The sequence below is a fragment of the Haemaphysalis longicornis genome, unplaced genomic scaffold, assembly GCF_048455015.1.
Source record: "Haemaphysalis longicornis isolate Haplotype H1 unplaced genomic scaffold, Haemaphysalis longicornis Haplotype H1 scaffold_3, whole genome shotgun sequence".
Lineage (NCBI taxonomy): Eukaryota > Metazoa > Arthropoda > Arachnida > Ixodida > Ixodidae > Haemaphysalis > Haemaphysalis longicornis.
Genome location: NW_027526335.1, coordinates 1,779,599 through 1,798,144, shown reverse-complemented (window position 1 = coordinate 1,798,144; position 18,546 = coordinate 1,779,599). Strand labels below are relative to the sequence as shown.

At 49.3% G+C, this 18,546-nt stretch overlaps 1 protein-coding gene across 2 annotated transcripts in view; it reads right to left on the bottom strand.

Moving 5' to 3' along the window:
• The window catches only part of LOC144173836 (sushi, von Willebrand factor type A, EGF and pentraxin domain-containing protein 1-like), a 170,645-nt gene that overhangs the window by 23,093 nt on the left and 129,006 nt on the right, over nucleotides 1-18,546 (bottom strand). Inside the window, exons 10-11 of one of the 2 annotated variants that reach the window (XM_077702105.1) lie at nucleotides 4,603-4,854; nucleotides 1,740-1,870 (exon numbers count right to left, since the gene is read on the bottom strand). In XM_077702105.1, coding sequence (XP_077558231.1) covers nucleotides 1,740-1,870; nucleotides 4,603-4,854 — 383 coding nt within the window. The remainder of the gene's footprint in view (nucleotides 1-1,739; nucleotides 1,871-4,602; nucleotides 4,855-18,546) is intronic. The other variant, XM_077702106.1, reaches the window with a different exon arrangement.

Here is an 18,546-nt window from a genome sequence, read left to right as displayed (position 1 = left end):
CAGCTAGTGCCGATTCGCGCCGTACACCCCAAACCGAAATGGTGGGCCTGCGGAATGCACATTCGAGAGTTGCTGTTGGTATTCTTCAAAAGTGGAGCGCACCTCCAGAGTACTCGCAGTGTGGGACTGGCCAACCAAAGAATCCATCTTCGCGTTCAGCCATCGTCGTTGTTAGACGGACGGCTGCATGATTTTTTAGGGTTCGGCATTATCGGTAAAACCGAGAACGAAACCAGCAAAACTACGCCAAATAATCACTGCAGAATTCAGCGCCAACCGGCAGCGGTAAGTGTTCGCGGTCATGAAGGGCAGTTACTGTATAGATTTGATTTCAGGCAGCCAATAGTTTACTGGCCAACGTTCTTACACACATTATCAGTACCTTGGAGATTGCACGCTATCGAGCTGGCTTTGTCCGTCAAGAAAATTTCAGCGCGAAGGTCGGTATTGGCTGAATTCGGCCGCTATCAGGGACATTCGAAATAACCGGGAAAATTGGCGGGAGCTCACAAAATTTGATTGATTGATTGATTGATTGATTGATTGATTGATTGAGTGATTGATTGATTGATTGATTGAGTGATTGATTGAGTGATTGAGTGATTGATTGAGTGATTGATTGAGTGATTGATTGAGTGATTGTAAGGTCTTAACGCTCCGACGCAGCGCAGGCGATGAGGCGCGCCGTAGTGGAGGACTCCGTATTAATTTTGACCACCTGGGGGTCTTTAACGTGCGCAGAAATCTCGTACACATGGGCGTTTTTAGATGCAGAGCATATGATTCACTCGCCTTGTCCCTCCGGCGTCGTCGTCGTTGTTGTCGTCGGCGTTGTCCGCCCCTCTGCCATTCTCCTCGCCGCGCGAGCTGCGCTCTCCGCCGCTCTCCGCCGCTCACCCCCTCTCCTCTCCGATAACGAACACTCTCTCGCGAGGGGCATTGGATTGGATTTGATTGGATTGGATTGGATTGGCTTGGCTTGGCTTGGCTTAGATTCGGTTGGATTGGATTTGGATTGGATTGGATTAAAGTGGATTGTGTTGGATTGCGTTGCGTCATAGCCGCGGCAGACGCGCTGGGGCCGGCGCATGTGCAGTACTCTCTCTTCCGCGGTTTCCTCTCCTTCGGGCGCGCTGCGCATATAACCGGTGTGCCGTTCTCCGGCGAAGCAACATCCACGCTTGGCTCAAACACCTAGAGTCCACGCCGCTTTACAAGTACGCCAACGTCGTCATCGACTGGGACCAGCTTACGCAGTCCCCTCAACGTTATGAGCGCTATAAAACGCGTTCCCTTCGCCGCTCCGCCTATGCGTCGCATCTACACAGGGGTTCCCGCGAGGGGAGGTGGGAGTTTTTGCTTTTCCCATCCATCAGAAAAGCGGCCGCCACGGCCGGGAGTCGAACCCGCGACCTCGTGCTCAGCAGCACAACGCCTTGGCCACTGAGCCACCACAGCGGCTTCACCACATTTGAAAATATCGACTACGGTTGGCTTGTGATGATGAACACCAGCGAAACATTCAACTTTTTTTCTCCAACGACTTCGAAACACTTCTTAAGCGAGGAAAAAAAAAAACGACTGCACAATTCTTATGTCTTGAACAAACAAAGTCCTGATCCTCCGTAGCACAAGGAACTCCGAAAAAGAAAAGACGATGAAGTCGTCAATAATTACGCCAAATTCAGGATAACCATGCCACCACCAGCATCGAACCAAACGAAAGTAAAATCTCTTACCTTTCTCACACGCGGTTTCTCACCGGAGTTGTCAACAAATTCGGGTTCTTTCCACGTAACCACTACATCGTCCTGCGTAGTGTTCAGGCTGATGTCGGACGGGCAGAATATAACCAGAGGGTTTTCCTTATCTGCGTCAAGAGAAAACGGCCACGCGTTGCGTGGCATTCCCCGCACTGGAATAAATTCCAACCAAACCAACTGCGTTCACTGATCGGCAGAAAAATCAACATTCCAAGCATCATGCCCTTTGTGCGAGCCTCCCTCCCATCTTAAAAAATTCTTGCCACTGTACGCAGTACCAACAGCGCGAGCTCGAAGCATGGAAGTTGATTTGCGACAGCAAGTTTACGATGTTGCGGATCTGGTAACGGGACCGGTGATGGCGTCCGTTGGTCCGGAGTCGGGGCAAACATTGGGGCCTAGCAGGGCGAAGAAAGAAACTTTATGTACAGAAATTTGCATGGCGTTTGACTGAATGAACAGGGTTCTACGCTCCTGCGCGCCCGAGATTAAATAACCAGGTTGGGTCCACCCCCGTTCACCATTTCTCCCGCTGCTTTCAGGAACGCACCAATCACGAAAATCCGTGGCACTGAAATTGACGTCCACACACTCACGAAGAGAAGGCACTTTTCCTCTCACACAGGTCAGCGTCAGGTTGACTTCCGTGGTGCAATGTTCCTAAGGTAGAAGCCCTTGGTAGCATCCGAGTTTGAAGCGACAGGAGGACGCCTGGGCCCTGTCGGTAATCTGGCGTCGGGCGCTCGTTCAATAGCGGCGTCTCGGAATCGCCACAAAGGGGCCCCACGATGCACGGCTCTCAGCCACTTTGATTGCCGCGGAAAGAGCAATGACGCCTTTTTCATCCCCTCCGTGCAACATTCACTTGCCTCACCGGTGGGTGCTGAAAGCGGCTTGTGTCCAGCAGTAGCGTCTTTCGCCGCCGCGTCATTGTATACCAAGCCGAGTCGCTCCCCGCCGATGAGGGGGGTGGGGAACTGGCGAAAACCGGACGACGGAAGGATTGGGGGATTGAACCCGATAATATTGCAGACAGTCTTCGCAACACCGTACGCCGATCGTAACAACGAGCGATGCCCTACATTTTAAACAAAACATTCCTACGGCTCTCGAGTTCCCATTTTCCGGGGGGAGCTTCTGCTGCTTCAAGCATGGTGCGCCCCTGGGTTGTCTCTTACACCCAACGTCGCCTGTATCATGGCCGCACTGCCTGTACAACATTGTGCCTGTACAACATTGCCTTTCGCGCCGCCCGCTTTACAGTGGGAACAGCAGGAACGCCTGAGAATGTAGGCGTCCAAGAGACCCTAAACAAGGAGGCGTAGGACCGCCACCTTGCGAAGGCGCGATGAACCCTGTCGTGGTTTTTTTTTTTGCTTTTTCTTTTGGTGTACACCTTGCTCTCATTTCATGTTCTTTATAATAATTTATAAGTTCTGTGCTACTCCCGCTGCTAAGCACTTGACTGTAAACAAACATCCGACGAAGGGGCACAGACCCTCGTCAAGCCCAATCCTTTGAGGCTTTTTGTCTGTGCTCTGGACATCTGTAACAAGTCTGATGTGGAATAAAGAAAGAAAGAATAAAGAATAAAGAATGGTTTCTTAAAAGTTTTCTCAGACGGCGCTGCCGGGGGACAGTACTCAGGCCGGCAGTGCACGGAAAGGCTAGCGAGCGGGGAAGGGCAGAAGAGAGTAGCAGGAAAGTGGCTCTCGCCATTATCAGCTGACGCGATAGGCAATGTTATGCATCGGCGTTGCTTGGCCTCCACGTAGCGCGTACGCGGGCGGGGGAGCGTCCGGGGTGGTGGTGCCCCGGTTGTTGCGCCAGATAACGCTGCCCTCGGCCGGTCCTGCCCGAGGGGCATGGAAGCCACTTTCGGGGAAGAAGCCCCGGTTCACGGGTGTGTCAGATTCTCTGCGCTTGGACTCCGTGGCGTCTGCAGAGCGAGCTGGCGAGCAGCTCTGCCTTCGCTGTGCAAACCGCGAATGTGAGCGTGACGGTCGGGGAGGACCTCATGGTTACGACTCTTCCGCGCGACGTTTCTGACGACAACAGAATCTACGTCCACCGTAAAAAAAAACATGGAAGTAATGGCATCAGTGCACAAGCGCAAGTTTAAGCCCCCGCTTTACGTTGCTTTATGAGGCTGCTGAAGACGAACAGCGAGGTTGTTTTAGCAGTAGCTCGAAACAGTACATGGCCTCCGCGATCGGCTGCCGGCGGCGCGAACCAGTTCGGAGCGAACCACTAGATAGATGGCGCCGGGTGCGCACAGGAGGCGGTGGCCTTGCACCCTCCACGGAGGAACAGAATCTCAAGCGACACCCACCGCCCTGCTTTATGGTAGTGACGTCAACACCCGTACTTGAATAAAATACATCTAAGATACCTACGTATACAAGTTATTATACCTGCATACTATTTACAAGGCCGTCTACATATTTTCAGAGAAAACAGCCTTGGCCGAATGTCCTGCAGCTCAGACTAGCCTAGCTGATTTCCCAGCGTCATCGTCATCTTCTACCTCCAGCTGCTCTTTCAGTGCACGGCTGTTCATCGTCCCGGTGCATAGCCAGCCACACATTCCGGCACGCATCTGATATGCCCAGTACATAGCCTGAGAGCTCCGGCATGACATAAAATAGATGTATAAAATTTTATGTATTTTCTATGGAAGTTTCTCGCCCCTGGCAATGCACTATCACTGTCCTAGAACGCGTATGGTACAGGACATGCATAAATTTACAGCTGAACGTCAGACAAAGAATAAACAAAATCGATCCCTTTGTCACCCTTTTCTTTACGAGGGAGTCGTATTGCGCCTGTTCTTTCTTACCGACCACGGTGATGGTGAACGTGCAGTTGGCCGCATTCCGCGCGTTGTCGAGGACCCTAAACGAAATGCGGTGCTTTCCAATGCGGAGCTCTTGGCCAGACACGTAGTCGACGGGGATCTGCTGCAGCACCAGGCCGACTTCATCGTTGTCCGTGTAGCGCGGCTTCTCCCAGGATACCAGGGCGGTCGCTTTACCCGCTTGTGTGTCCGCGGTGATGTCGGGAGGACACGAGATCTCAGGAGGCGTGACATCTGCGCGTGCCAACCCCGTGGCACGAGTGCTGTTAGTACTTGGTCTAGCGGGGAATTGACATTCACTTAGCTCTACAGCACTAACAAGAAAATATAGCTCTATACGCGGGTACAACTTAACAACGGCAACGGAAGTTGCCGCTGTGCCTCAGCACAGCAGCCGTATGCTACTCAATATGGTGCTAGTAGTGCGTTACTGGGAATATTTTGAACTTGTTACGAGCCGTTTTCGTAATTTTCTCGGACTTAATATGCTTATAAACTTTTTGCACCGACAACAAACAAACTATAGTCAGACGACATCACGCATTCACGAATCACGGCACTCTCCTTTCAAAACGCGCGCGCCCGTTGACATCCGGGTGCGTCGCTTAGGCGGAGTGATACACCGTACATGAGCTATTGCCGTTCTCAACATATTCCCGAGTGTACCCAGAATGAAATTCGGCTCTTCAATAATTGTGGCAGCTTCCTGTCGCTAGGCGGACAGCCGCATTACGAGAAATCCAGGCACCATATCACGGGTAGGTTGCAGCGTGGTGAAGCCTAGGAGAGAGAGAGAGAGAGAGAGAGAGAGAGAGAGAGAGAGAGAGAGCGAGAGAGAGAGAGAGAGAGAGAGAGAGAGAGAGAGAGAGAGAGAGAGAGACAAAGGGAGATAGCCACAGACTGAGTGTGTGTGAGAGAGAGTGAGAAGGAGAGAAATAGAAAGCGAGATAAAGCGCGCGCGCGGGAGAGCGAGAGATAAAGCGAGATAGGGCGATAGAGAGGGAGGGAGGGAGGACTTTGCGCTTGTGTCCTGAATGTCCAACGAGAAAAAAGATCCAATTAGTCGAAAGGTCCACTTCGTCACGTGATCGGCGAGACGAAAGATCCAACGAGACGAAAGGTCCAATCGAGCCTGAATGCCCCACCAGACGAAAGATCCAACGAGACGAAAGGTACAATCGAGCCTCAATGTCCAACGAGACAAAAGATCCACCGAGACTTAAGGTCCAATGGAGCCTAAACTGAGTCGAAGGGTCCAACTATACTAAGGCCCCACTGTTTTATTCAAGATACGCATTTTTTGTGAAGATTAAGCCGATAGCGATAGGTTCAAGAGTGTTGTGCCAAACGTTACGCTACGTCAATACAATGAGCGTTGTGACAGTGCAAGTAGTCGTGTGCAGGCCTCACTTTTGCGTCGGGTACAGCACATGAACGTGCTGCACCGGATGGCTTTCGTCAACCTCATCAAAATAGTTCCACCAAAAAACAAACAAGAAAGTGTAATTGTGAGTATGGAAATCTATAAGACTAATTTGTTTCTTCGCGGCACAGAGTACCATCCTATGATTTATGACGTGTGAAGACAGGCTCGGAAATCACAAAATTTCGCCAATTACTCGAAAGCTAGAAAAATGGACTTCTGCTCAATAGATTCTTTTAGCAATGTGTGGGCTATCTTCTGGAGTTAGCTGGAGCACTACTTATTTGGTTGACTAGAATTAACGTGCCCACGAAATAGAGGCCGACTTGGACAACGACGGTAAAGAAGGACGACGGGACAAGCTAACCAAATTCATTCTAACCAACCAAACCAAATTCATTAGCACAAACGGGCAGGAGTGGAGGAACCAGACGTCATCCGACTGAAGCTTTTCTCATAAGGCACGTTCTGTACGGCACACCTTACCTGTCTCTCAAGCCATCCGAACTGCGAACATTCTGTGCTTCTGACATGACGCCATGATATTGCCGCGAACCATGTATGGGCTTGCTTATTTATTGTTTGCTGGGCCACGCCCGGCTGTGTTATCTGCGTTCCAAGCAAAGCGCGTCTTCCATTCTTTATTTTTATGCCGCACGGGCTATCACATTCAGATAAGCAAACTGTTTCGCCCTAACGTCGCTAGCCCAGAATAATCGTCTGTGATCTACAATGTTCTTGATGTGAATCAACGGTTCCAGAAACACTCGCGCCGAAAGATAAAAAGCCTGCAGAACAGACGCCTCGGCATTCGATTCTGCGACGCTCGCCGACGCAACTCACTTTGTTGACCGCTGCTTCACCGCCCCTGTATTCTTTTGAGTTGTTAGGGGAGCACAAGTTCGTTCCAATAAACTTGTTTCTCCTTCAAGACAACTGCGTCGTCCTAGGCTTTGTGACAATATCATACACTGCAGGTGAACAGGTTATGCCTTTTCGTATGCTGTGAATGATCTCATGACACCATGTCACAAGCACAGCCAGGCATGCACAGAATAATAATAGAAGTAAAACGAGAACAAGAAAGAAACGGGAACAAAGAATGGTAAGCTTTATTTCAGAAAGTGGGGTAACCTGGCACAACAGACGACAGCTGACCTGAAATAAGATGGCTAGTATCGACAACAATGAACCGCACGAATACAGTATTATTATTTGTACTAGCTACTAGGCAATTATTTGTAGCCATCGTATCCTAAGCTATCGACAAAAGAGGTTTTTTGATTGTCTGCTACCTGAATTTGCTCCTTCCTACTGTGAATCGTCATCGCTCGTTTCGTTTTGCATATCTCAGGTGGCACCACCGATCCAAGATCAGCTTGCCCGTCCATAATGGCCACCATTTTGCCATAGTCGATAATCGATATTATGTATTTGCTGAATAAACATGTATATACTGTTCCCAGTGCCAAAGAAAATGTACCACAAAATGCGGCCTCCGTGTGAAGTTTTAGCGCGAACGGAGCAGCGATACGCTTAGGAAAAATTTTAAAAATGTTCCATTTATCGATGTAACACCCTGTATGTCCCGGTGCTGAGTCTATGCTGCTGAGGACATCGCCAAATTTCCAGTGTTGCGGACAGATGAGGAAAGTGAATCGATGAAAAGAAGACGGTTTTTGAAAAGTTTCCATATTTGAAAAGTGAATACTACTAGGATCATTCCAAGGCTTGAAGTTTGTATTGGGCTTGCTCTTGTGACAGCGTGAAGCAGAGTAAGGTCATTTTTATAATTATAAGTGGGAGTGAAATTTAAATGAAATATCAGAATGGAAGATATTCAAGTTGGATGTTTTATCTCAATAACTGATTAATATGTGAAATCCTGGATGACAAATGACCCCTTGATGAGACCGAACTGACAATATACAACCCTCATACGCATCGACCGCTTCTTACGGGCTGAGAGCAATTAATTAATTTATTTATTTCAAAATAACCCTAAACGCCCTCCGGCAGAGGGTATTACATAGGGTGTACATAAAAACACAATGGTGAAACGATAAATCAAAATTTCCTTAAAACAAAACACAAGAACAAAAAGAGCAAAAAAAAATGACACCACCTTCCCGCGAGGGAATCCTGAGTTGATGCGAAGCATCTCGGAGGTTCCGGAATGTTCACGAGATTGGGTATCCAAGTAACGAAAAATGACGAAACTGCGGACGGCGCAGCGTGACTCAACCGAAGCAGCAACTGAGGGAGCGGCGCGCGGACCGGGTTTATTATATAGAGCAGATGGAGTGGATAGGAGGAGATGAGAGAGGGGATGTGCATACGCGCTTATCGCGCAGCTGCGGTGATGAGTAGCGCGCGCGCTATCGCACAGCTGGCGTGGAGAGGGGGAGAGGAGGAGCAGTGCGCGCGCTATAGCACAGCTGGCGTGGATAGAGGGAAAGGAGGAGAAGCGCGCGCGCTATTGGCGGTGAGATGTTTGAGTGGCACCCCCTGGCTCTGACGTCGGCTAGGGACCCGCGCCGCTGTCGTCTGCTACACTCCGCTTGTGAGGGGCAGCAGTTTTTGTGCTAGAAATCACCCGCTTTGTTGCTTCAGTGCATTAAAATCGTAGTTCTAGTAATGCAGTTATTTTTTCCAGCTTCTGACACATCTCAATAATTTTCAAGCTGTATCTCCCACAAGTTTGCAACACACGAGGAGGTAGAGAACAACATTCTTCAGAGCATCGGTCAGAAGATCGTGTGTAGTTCGTCCTTTCTATTTTATTCGCGAGGATCAGCGCTCAGAGCTCATAGATAAGCATTCAAAATGCGTAGGCTTCCCTGCAGTATTTTTGAGATGATGTTATAAAGACTGAAAAGTCTAATGCTGCGTACCAAGCAGCGGGCCCCTACATACGCATCGCAGAGCAGGAAATAAAACGGCTGTCTTCTATTTCTTTCGTTGTTGTTGACTTGAATCAGATGAATGTTTTTTTTTTTGTGCCCAACGCATTAAGTTTTCTGCACCGTCACAAACGTCTTATTAGGAGGTTTGGGGATGTTTGGGAGGCGCCCAAAGATAGTGTGGATATTTTCTTCAGGTTGTATGTCATACATTTCCTTCTTCACAAATTGGCAAGAAGGTGCATATCCGCAGCGTGCGTTGTTTATTCACATGCCAATAGAATGAGAACGTTTCTTCTACGCCACCGCAATCGCCAGACAACGTTGTCCAGAGTACTCGAAGGCGGCATTTGTTCTCCGAATGTCTATCGTAACCATTGTTACCATATCTACCTGCCTTTCAACCCGAACAATGATAAGATGATTACGGTGTTGAAGGCATGATATAAGGTCCAATGGACTTAAGGTCCAATGGAGCCTAAACTGAGTCGAAGGGTCCAACTATACTAAGGCCCCACTGTTTTATTCAAGATACGCATTTTTTGTGAAGATTAAGCCGATAGCGATAGGTTCAAGAGTGTTGTGCCAAACGTTACGCTACGTCAATACAATGAGCGTTGTGACAGTGCAAGTAGTCGTGTGCAGGCCTCACTTTTGCGTCGGGTACAGCACATGAACGTGCTGCACCGGATGGCTTTCGTCAACCTCATCAAAATAGTTCCACCAAAAAACAAACAAGAAAGTGTAATTGTGAGTATGGAAATCTATAAGACTAATTTGTTTCTTCGCGGCACAGAGTACCATCCTATGATTTATGACGTGTGAAGACAGGCTCGGAAATCACAAAATTTCGCCAATTACTCGAAAGCTAGAAAAATGGACTTCTGCTCAATAGATTCTTTTAGCAATGTGTGGGCTATCTTCTGGAGTTAGCTGGAGCACTACTTATTTGGTTGACTAGAATTAACGTGCCCACGAAATAGAGGCCGACTTGGACAACGACGGTAAAGAAGGACGACGGGACAAGCTAACCAAATTCATTCTAACCAACCAAACCAAATTCATTAGCACAAACGGGCAGGAGTGGAGGAACCAGACGTCATCCGACTGAAGCTTTTCTCATAAGGCACGTTCTGTACGGCACACCTTACCTGTCTCTCAAGCCATCCGAACTGCGAACATTCTGTGCTTCTGACATGACGCCATGATATTGCCGCGAACCATGTATGGGCTTGCTTATTTATTGTTTGCTGGGCCACGCCCGGCTGTGTTATCTGCGTTCCAAGCAAAGCGCGTCTTCCATTCTTTATTTTTATGCCGCACGGGCTATCACATTCAGATAAGCAAACTGTTTCGCCCTAACGTCGCTAGCCCAGAATAATCGTCTGTGATCTACAATGTTCTTGATGTGAATCAACGGTTCCAGAAACACTCGCGCCGAAAGATAAAAAGCCTGCAGAACAGACGCCTCGGCATTCGATTCTGCGACGCTCGCCGACGCAACTCACTTTGTTGACCGCTGCTTCACCGCCCCTGTATTCTTTTGAGTTGTTAGGGGAGCACAAGTTCGTTCCAATAAACTTGTTTCTCCTTCAAGACAACTGCGTCGTCCTAGGCTTTGTGACAATATCATACACTGCAGGTGAACAGGTTATGCCTTTTCGTATGCTGTGAATGATCTCATGACACCATGTCACAAGCACAGCCAGGCATGCACAGAATAATAATAGAAGTAAAACGAGAACAAGAAAGAAACGGGAACAAAGAATGGTAAGCTTTATTTCAGAAAGTGGGGTAACCTGGCACAACAGACGACAGCTGACCTGAAATAAGATGGCTAGTATCGACAACAATGAACCGCACGAATACAGTATTATTATTTGTACTAGCTACTAGGCAATTATTTGTAGCCATCGTATCCTAAGCTATCGACAAAAGAGGTTTTTTGATTGTCTGCTACCTGAATTTGCTCCTTCCTACTGTGAATCGTCATCGCTCGTTTCGTTTTGCATATCTCAGGTGGCACCACCGATCCAAGATCAGCTTGCCCGTCCATAATGGCCACCATTTTGCCATAGTCGATAATCGATATTATGTATTTGCTGAATAAACATGTATATACTGTTCCCAGTGCCAAAGAAAATGTACCACAAAATGCGGCCTCCGTGTGAAGTTTTAGCGCGAACGGAGCAGCGATACGCTTAGGAAAAATTTTAAAAATGTTCCATTTATCGATGTAACACCCTGTATGTCCCGGTGCTGAGTCTATGCTGCTGAGGACATCGCCAAATTTCCAGTGTTGCGGACAGATGAGGAAAGTGAATCGATGAAAAGAAGACGGTTTTTGAAAAGTTTCCATATTTGAAAAGTGAATACTACTAGGATCATTCCAAGGCTTGAAGTTTGTATTGGGCTTGCTCTTGTGACAGCGTGAAGCAGAGTAAGGTCATTTTTATAATTATAAGTGGGAGTGAAATTTAAATGAAATATCAGAATGGAAGATATTCAAGTTGGATGTTTTATCTCAATAACTGATTAATATGTGAAATCCTGGATGACAAATGACCCCTTGATGAGACCGAACTGACAATATACAACCCTCATACGCATCGACCGCTTCTTACGGGCTGAGAGCAATTAATTAATTTATTTATTTCAAAATAACCCTAAACGCCCTCCGGCAGAGGGTATTACATAGGGTGTACATAAAAACACAATGGTGAAACGATAAATCAAAATTTCCTTAAAACAAAACACAAGAACAAAAAGAGCAAAAAAAAAATGACACCACCTTCCCGCGAGGGAATCCTGAGTTGATGCGAAGCATCTCGGAGGTTCCGGAATGTTCACGAGATTGGGTATCCAAGTAACGAAAAATGACGAAACTGCGGACGGCGCAGCGTGACTCAACCGAAGCAGCAACTGAGGGAGCGGCGCGCGGACCGGGTTTATTATATAGAGCAGATGGAGTGGATAGGAGGAGATGAGAGAGGGGATGTGCATACGCGCTTATCGCGCAGCTGCGGTGATGAGTAGCGCGCGCGCTATCGCACAGCTGGCGTGGAGAGGGGGAGAGGAGGAGCAGTGCGCGCGCTATAGCACAGCTGGCGTGGATAGAGGGAAAGGAGGAGAAGCGCGCGCGCTATTGGCGGTGAGATGTTTGAGTGGCACCCCCTGGCTCTGACGTCGGCTAGGGACCCGCGCCGCTGTCGTCTGCTACACTCCGCTTGTGAGGGGCAGCAGTTTTTGTGCTAGAAATCACCCGCTTTGTTGCTTCAGTGCATTAAAATCGTAGTTCTAGTAATGCAGTTATTTTTTCCAGCTTCTGACACATCTCAATAATTTTCAAGCTGTATCTCCCACAAGTTTGCAACACACGAGGAGGTAGAGAACAACATTCTTCAGAGCATCGGTCAGAAGATCGTGTGTAGTTCGTCCTTTCTATTTTATTCGCGAGGATCAGCGCTCAGAGCTCATCGATAAGCATTCAAAATGCGTAGGCTTCCCTGCAGTATTTTTGAGATGATGTTATAAAGACTGAAAAGTCTAATGCTGCGTACCAAGCAGCGGGCCCCTACATACGCATCGCAGAGCAGGAAATAAAACGGCTGTCTTCTATTTCTTTCGTTGTTGTTGACTTGAATCAGATGAATGTTTTTTTTTTGTGCCCAACGCATTAAGTTTTCTGCACCGTCACAAACGTCTTATTAGGAGGTTTGGGGATGTTTGGGAGGCGCCCAAAGATAGTGTGGATATTTTCTTCAGGTTGTATGTCATACATTTCCTTCTTCACAAATTGGCAAGAAGGTGCATATCCGCAGCGTGCGTTGTTTATTCACATGCCAATAGAATGAGAACGTTTCTTCTACGCCACCGCAATCGCCAGACAACGTTGTCCAGAGTACTCGAAGGCGGCATTTGTTCTCCGAATGTCTATCGTAACCATTGTTACCATATCTACCTGCCTTTCAACCCGAACAATGATAAGATGATTACGGTGTTGAAGGCATGATATACTCGCTAACTAACGCAATATATAGTATACGTGCATATATATTACAAGAATCGAAACTGGTGAAATGCAAGCAGCTCTTTATTGGTTTCCAACCATTCGAGGCGCAAAGAACAAACTCTATTCTTCTTAGGATGGCGTTATATGAATTGAAGAAAACACTCTTACTATCTTGTCCTGGACTGAGGATCCGGCCCACTAACCAGCTCGATTTCATTGTTAAATAGTTTTCTGCTCCTCCTACTCCTCCTCCTCTTGAGTGCAGTTTTCCTATAACACATATCCGAATATCGGGAAGATATGGCTGCAGGAAATGTACCGAAATATCCCTCAAGGTCTGAACAAACATATTGTTACTTTATCTTTACCATAGACGTGGCTGGTTTTGCTCAATAAACCTCCATAGTGGTTAGAAGCCTTGTATAAAACCAGCCAATGCGCACAGTGGGTTATTTGGAACTCAGCCTACAGTTTTTGCAGTGCATAATGCATGTCGGCATATAAACCTTCATGCCATGACAACGTAAAAAGATGTGATACAATACTTTCGAGCGTTCGGCAAGGTTGAAAAAACTGTTTTACCTTTTAACATATGATTACCGGGACTCGTAATGCCTTTTGTCGAAGCCGACAGCCCCGAAGGACTGAGATTTTTTTCGGTCTTGTATTTTCGCTGTTGTCGCTTACTAACACCTGGCTCTTCCCTTTGTTCGAAAGATTGCTTAATACAGGAGCCTAGGTCCGAATTTTCGCGCTCCGCACAGCACCCGCTTCGCAATTAATGGGGAGACGCCGGCAATGTTTCTTCCGTAGCAGTATCAAAAACAATAGTTTAACTCACACCTTGAGCTAGTGTATGCGATTTTAAGCCTCTTATCATAACAAAAAGTTACGCACACGCAAATTCTGGTGCGGACAAGCATCAGACGTCGACCGAGCGCTAAGAAAAAGCAGGGAGAGCGAGCCTAAGTGAAGCAGACGACAAATGCGAGAATCCCTAAGCTGACGTCACGGAGGCACGCTTCGCAACGCCGCCCGTGTTCGCGCTCACCGCCAATCGCACAGCTGGTGGGGAGAGGGGTTAGAGGTGCGGACGGACGACAAACGACGTACGGACGACGGACGACAGAGCCGAGAGCAAGAGATGCCTTGCATCTAAAAAGACAGTACATGGCGTAACAAAAAGAACATTCGCAGAGGAAAAAAAGAAGAGTAGTTCTGGGAGCACCGCATCAAAACTGATACAACGTCACAGCACGTTTTCTAGGCTGAGGGAAAAACAATAAGCAATAAAAAGGAAAACAATGTACAAATGGGGCAGTGAAATCGCGTTAGGTCTGCATGTTTCTGTTAAGGGCATCTGTAAATTTCGAGACATTTGTTTCGATGGCAATGTGTGGTGGCAGATTATGCCATTCTATCGCGGTTTGAGGCATGAATGATTGAGCAAATGCGAGTGAACGACAAGTGATGCGTTTTATATTGGGTGGATGATCACGACGCGGGTAGATGGCTGAAGGTTCATTCATGAAATCATTATGAAGAGACGCATGATAGCAAAGTTGGTGAAAGAGTGTTAAACGAGATAGCCCGGCGCGATTTTTTAATGCTGTTACACTGGTGTGACATGAATAATCTGAATAAATGAAGCGCGCAGCACGGTTTTTCAGGGCTTCCAAATCAGTTACTAGGTATGCTTGATGAGGATCCCATATGGCTGAAGCATACCGTAAAAACCCGCGTATAATACGGACCCGCGTATAATACGAGGTGTACTTCGGGGACATCAAAATCAGAAAAAAAAAATTTCATCCGCATATAATGCGAGGTAAAGAGCACAGAAAACGTTTATTTGCACTGCAGTTACCATTAAGTCATTGTCAGTTTACGCTGGCACTGTCTCCCGACGTCCGTTCAGTCATCGTCAGGTTCGCTGCCGCTGTCTCCTGAAGTCGGCTTGTCGGAAATGTCTTCCCCCAGAAAGTGGTCCTCAGTGCCATCAAGGGCGTTCGAGATGCCGCATTTCTTAAAAGAGCGACTGACGAGCTCCTCTGGGATGCTGCCCCACGCATCCGCGATCCAGCCACAAAGCACCGCTGGAGAAGCCCGCGTCAGCCATCCGGTAGCTGTCACTTACGGGTCTCCTGACCTCATCCACTCTTGGTAGCAGGACCTGATGCAGTCTTTAAAAGGCTTGTTGATGCAAACGTCTAGCGGTTGCAGCTGGGATGTCATTCCTCCTGGAATGACAATGAGTTCGGTGCGGGGTTCACGCAACAACTTCTTCGCGGAATCGGCCAGGTGGCAGCGAAAGGCGTCCACCCCGAGCACTGACGGGAACCCCCAACAGTGCTCCAGGCCGCCGACACCATACAGATTTTGTCCCGTCAAGCACCAGTTGCTTTCTCCACCCGTGAATGCTGCATTCGGTGACGCCGAACTGCCGTCCTGCGGCGCAATTCCTGATGGTCTCGGCACACAAAATAACTTTTCTTTTAATTGCAGCCGAATACTGCCTTCGTGCACCCGACATCGTGATAGACTTGCGGTGAACGTGCCGATCCTTCGCGTGGTCAAAACAATCAAAATGGCGCCGGCTGAGAGAGAGAGAGAGAGAGAGAGAGAGAGAGAGAGAGAGAGAGAGAGAGAGAGAGAGAGAGAGAGAGAACCACTTTATTTTACGGCTGGGTCAGGGGGAGGAGGTGGCGGTGGCCCAGAGGGTTTCCGCGACCTGTTGGGCCCTGGAGACGAGGGTGGTCTGGGTCTCCAGGGTCGAGCTCCGCAGGGCCTGCTCCCAGTGGGTGGGTGTGGGGAAAGGGGGAAAAGGGGAGCGCGGGCAGTCACAGAGAGAGTGTAGTTGAGAGTCCCGGGCGCCGCAGAGTGGGCAGAGTGAGGAGGGGAACAGGGAAGGGTGTGAGTGGGAGAGGGAGGCTCTGCAGGGGAAGGAGTGCGTTTGGAGGAGGCGTCAGGTTCTTTTCCTCCTCCTGTGTGAGGCTGGGGTGCGGGGGGGGGGATAGTGGCGGCGGAGGAGGCGGTAATGTTGAGTGATTTCCCTGTACGAGATGAGAATGTCCCGGGAGCTGGGAAGGCCGTGGTTGGTCTCCAACGAAGGGCCTGCTCGGGTGGTCATAGCTCGAGCTTCTCGGTTGGCCGCCTCGTTGGCACCTATTCCTGTATGGGCGGGGACCCACAACAAGACCACGGGGTGAGGAGGGGGTTTTCGGGGTAGAATTTGGAGGGCAATTTTGGATATCCGGCCAGCTTGGAAATTTCTGATTGCGGATTGTGAATCTGACAGGATGGTGTCTGTACAGGGGTCTTGGGCTAGGGCGACGGATATGGCCGCCTCCTCCGCCGCTGTGGCTGAACTCGTGAGGACAGTGAGGGAGTCCTGAGGTGTGCTATCCTCGGAGAGCGCTACTATGGAGAATGCAGCTCGGGAGGGGTAGCTAGCAGCGTCTGCGTAGATGGTATGAGGTGAGGGGGGGTGCAGGCGTTGCAGGTTCGCTGCGCGTGCAGCACGTCTGGCCGCATGTAATGTGGGGTGAGAGTTGCGAGGTAGTGGCTTAATTCTTATGAGTTGGCGAAATTCTCTAGGGATGGGGACGGAGGATGGGGGGAGGATAGGGGTTGAGATGGAAAGTCGAGCGAGTATGGAACGCCCAGTGTGGGTGCGGGCCAGTCGGTGGATTTGGGCCGTGCGGTGGGCTTCGATGAGTTCAGACGTGGTGTTATGTACACCAAGCTGAAGGAGGCGGTCGGTAGGGGCATTTGGTGGAAGTAAAAGAGCAGTCCTATAGACTTTGCGGAGAAGGCAGTCCGATTTGGCTTTGTCTGATACGGTGAGCCTGCAGTATGGGAGGTGGTACGTGAACCTGCTAATTACGAAAGCATGGAGCAGCCGAAGTCGCTCGGGCTCCGTGAGGCCGTGGTGCCGAGATGTAATACGTCTGAGGAGTCCTATGGTCTGAAGTGTGTGTGAGCGGACGCGTTTAAAGGTGAGCGTATTGCCGCGGTTAGCTTGTATAGTGATGCCAAGTATACGTATGGAGGGGACGATAGGCACTCGTGTGTTGTCAATCCAAACGGTGATGGGGGGCGCAGTGGGTGGGCGTGGGCGGGTGGGATGTATGATGAGAAGTTCTGATTTGTGCGGTGAACATGATAGACCGATTGTGCGGGCGACTGTACTCACAGTTTCTGCTCCTAGCTGCAGCGTCTCTTCGATGTGTGCATCATTGCCACAGGTCATCCAGAGGGTGATGTCATCGGCGTATACAGAAGTGTGTAGGTTGGGGATAGTTAGTAGGGCGGTGGCCACAGGGATCATAGCGAGGTCTGAGGTAAGGGGCCCTAGGCGAAGGGTTGCTGTGCGGTTACTGAGAAAGAGGCGACATAGTAGTAAGTGCGAGATCCCAGGTTGAGGGAATTTAGAGACCGTAGGATGGCTGCGTGAGAGACGTTGTCGAATGCTTTGTGCAAGTCGAGGGCTAGGATAGCCGCAGTGTCGCTCTTGGATGGGAAAAGAAGTAGGTCATTGTGCAGTTGAAGGTGGGTGTCCTGAGTGGAGAGGCCGGGGCGGAAGCCGGCGAAGTTGTGTGGGAGAAGGTCATGATCTTCTAGGTAGGTTGTGAGGCGGCTTGTGATAATGTGCTCAAGGAGTTTTCCTAGACACGACGTGAGGGATATCGGTCTGAGGTGTTCGATTTTGACGGGTTTATTGGGCTTCGGTATCAGGGAGATGTCGGCATGGCACCAGGAATTGGGGAGGGTGCCAGATCGCCAGTGGTGGTTGAACAGGTTCAAGATGGTGTCTAGGGTGCATCCGCCTAGATTACGTAGGAGTTTATTAGTTATGTTATCTACTCCGGGGGCTGTTTGGCGCCGAAGTTCTGTGATGGCATGTTCTATCTCTGCGATGGTGATGTCGGCGTCGAGGGTGGTGTTAGGCAAGCCCGCGTATGTACCCGTAGGAGTACAGGTGGTACTGAGGGGGATGTATTGGGACCGGAGTTCGAAGATCAGCTGGGCTGCGGTACCAGGGTATGTGTGGATAAGGGAATGAATGCGGGATGATGTGTATTCTTTGGTAGTGGTGGGGTCGAGTAAATGTCGTAGTAGCGCCTACGTGCGTTTCATGGAGAGCCCACCGCGCATATCGTCGCATATTTGGTACCAGTGAGCTAGGGTGAGTGCTGCGGCGTGTTCTTGAATTTGTGTTTGGAGGTACGCAAGCTTGCGGCGCAGGACACGTCTGTGTTTGCGGGTGCGCCACCTACGCTCGATGCTACGATATGCTTCCAAAAGGTGCGTCATTCGGGTGTCGGCAAGGGCAGGGGGTATTTCGGGGTCGACGGGGGTGTCATAAGAAGTCTTGACGCGGATTATTTTTGCGAGCCAGCCGTTTAAGTCCGATTCAGAAAAGGTTTCGGGAGGTGGCAGTTCGGCACATTCGGCGCGAAAGGCGTCCCAGTCCGTGACATGGTGAGGGGTGATCGGAGATGATAGCCGATGAGAAAGCTGAAGTGTCGTTTGGATGATGTAGTGGTCGCTTCTCAGATTGTTGGGGGTGGGTAGCCAGGTGGTGT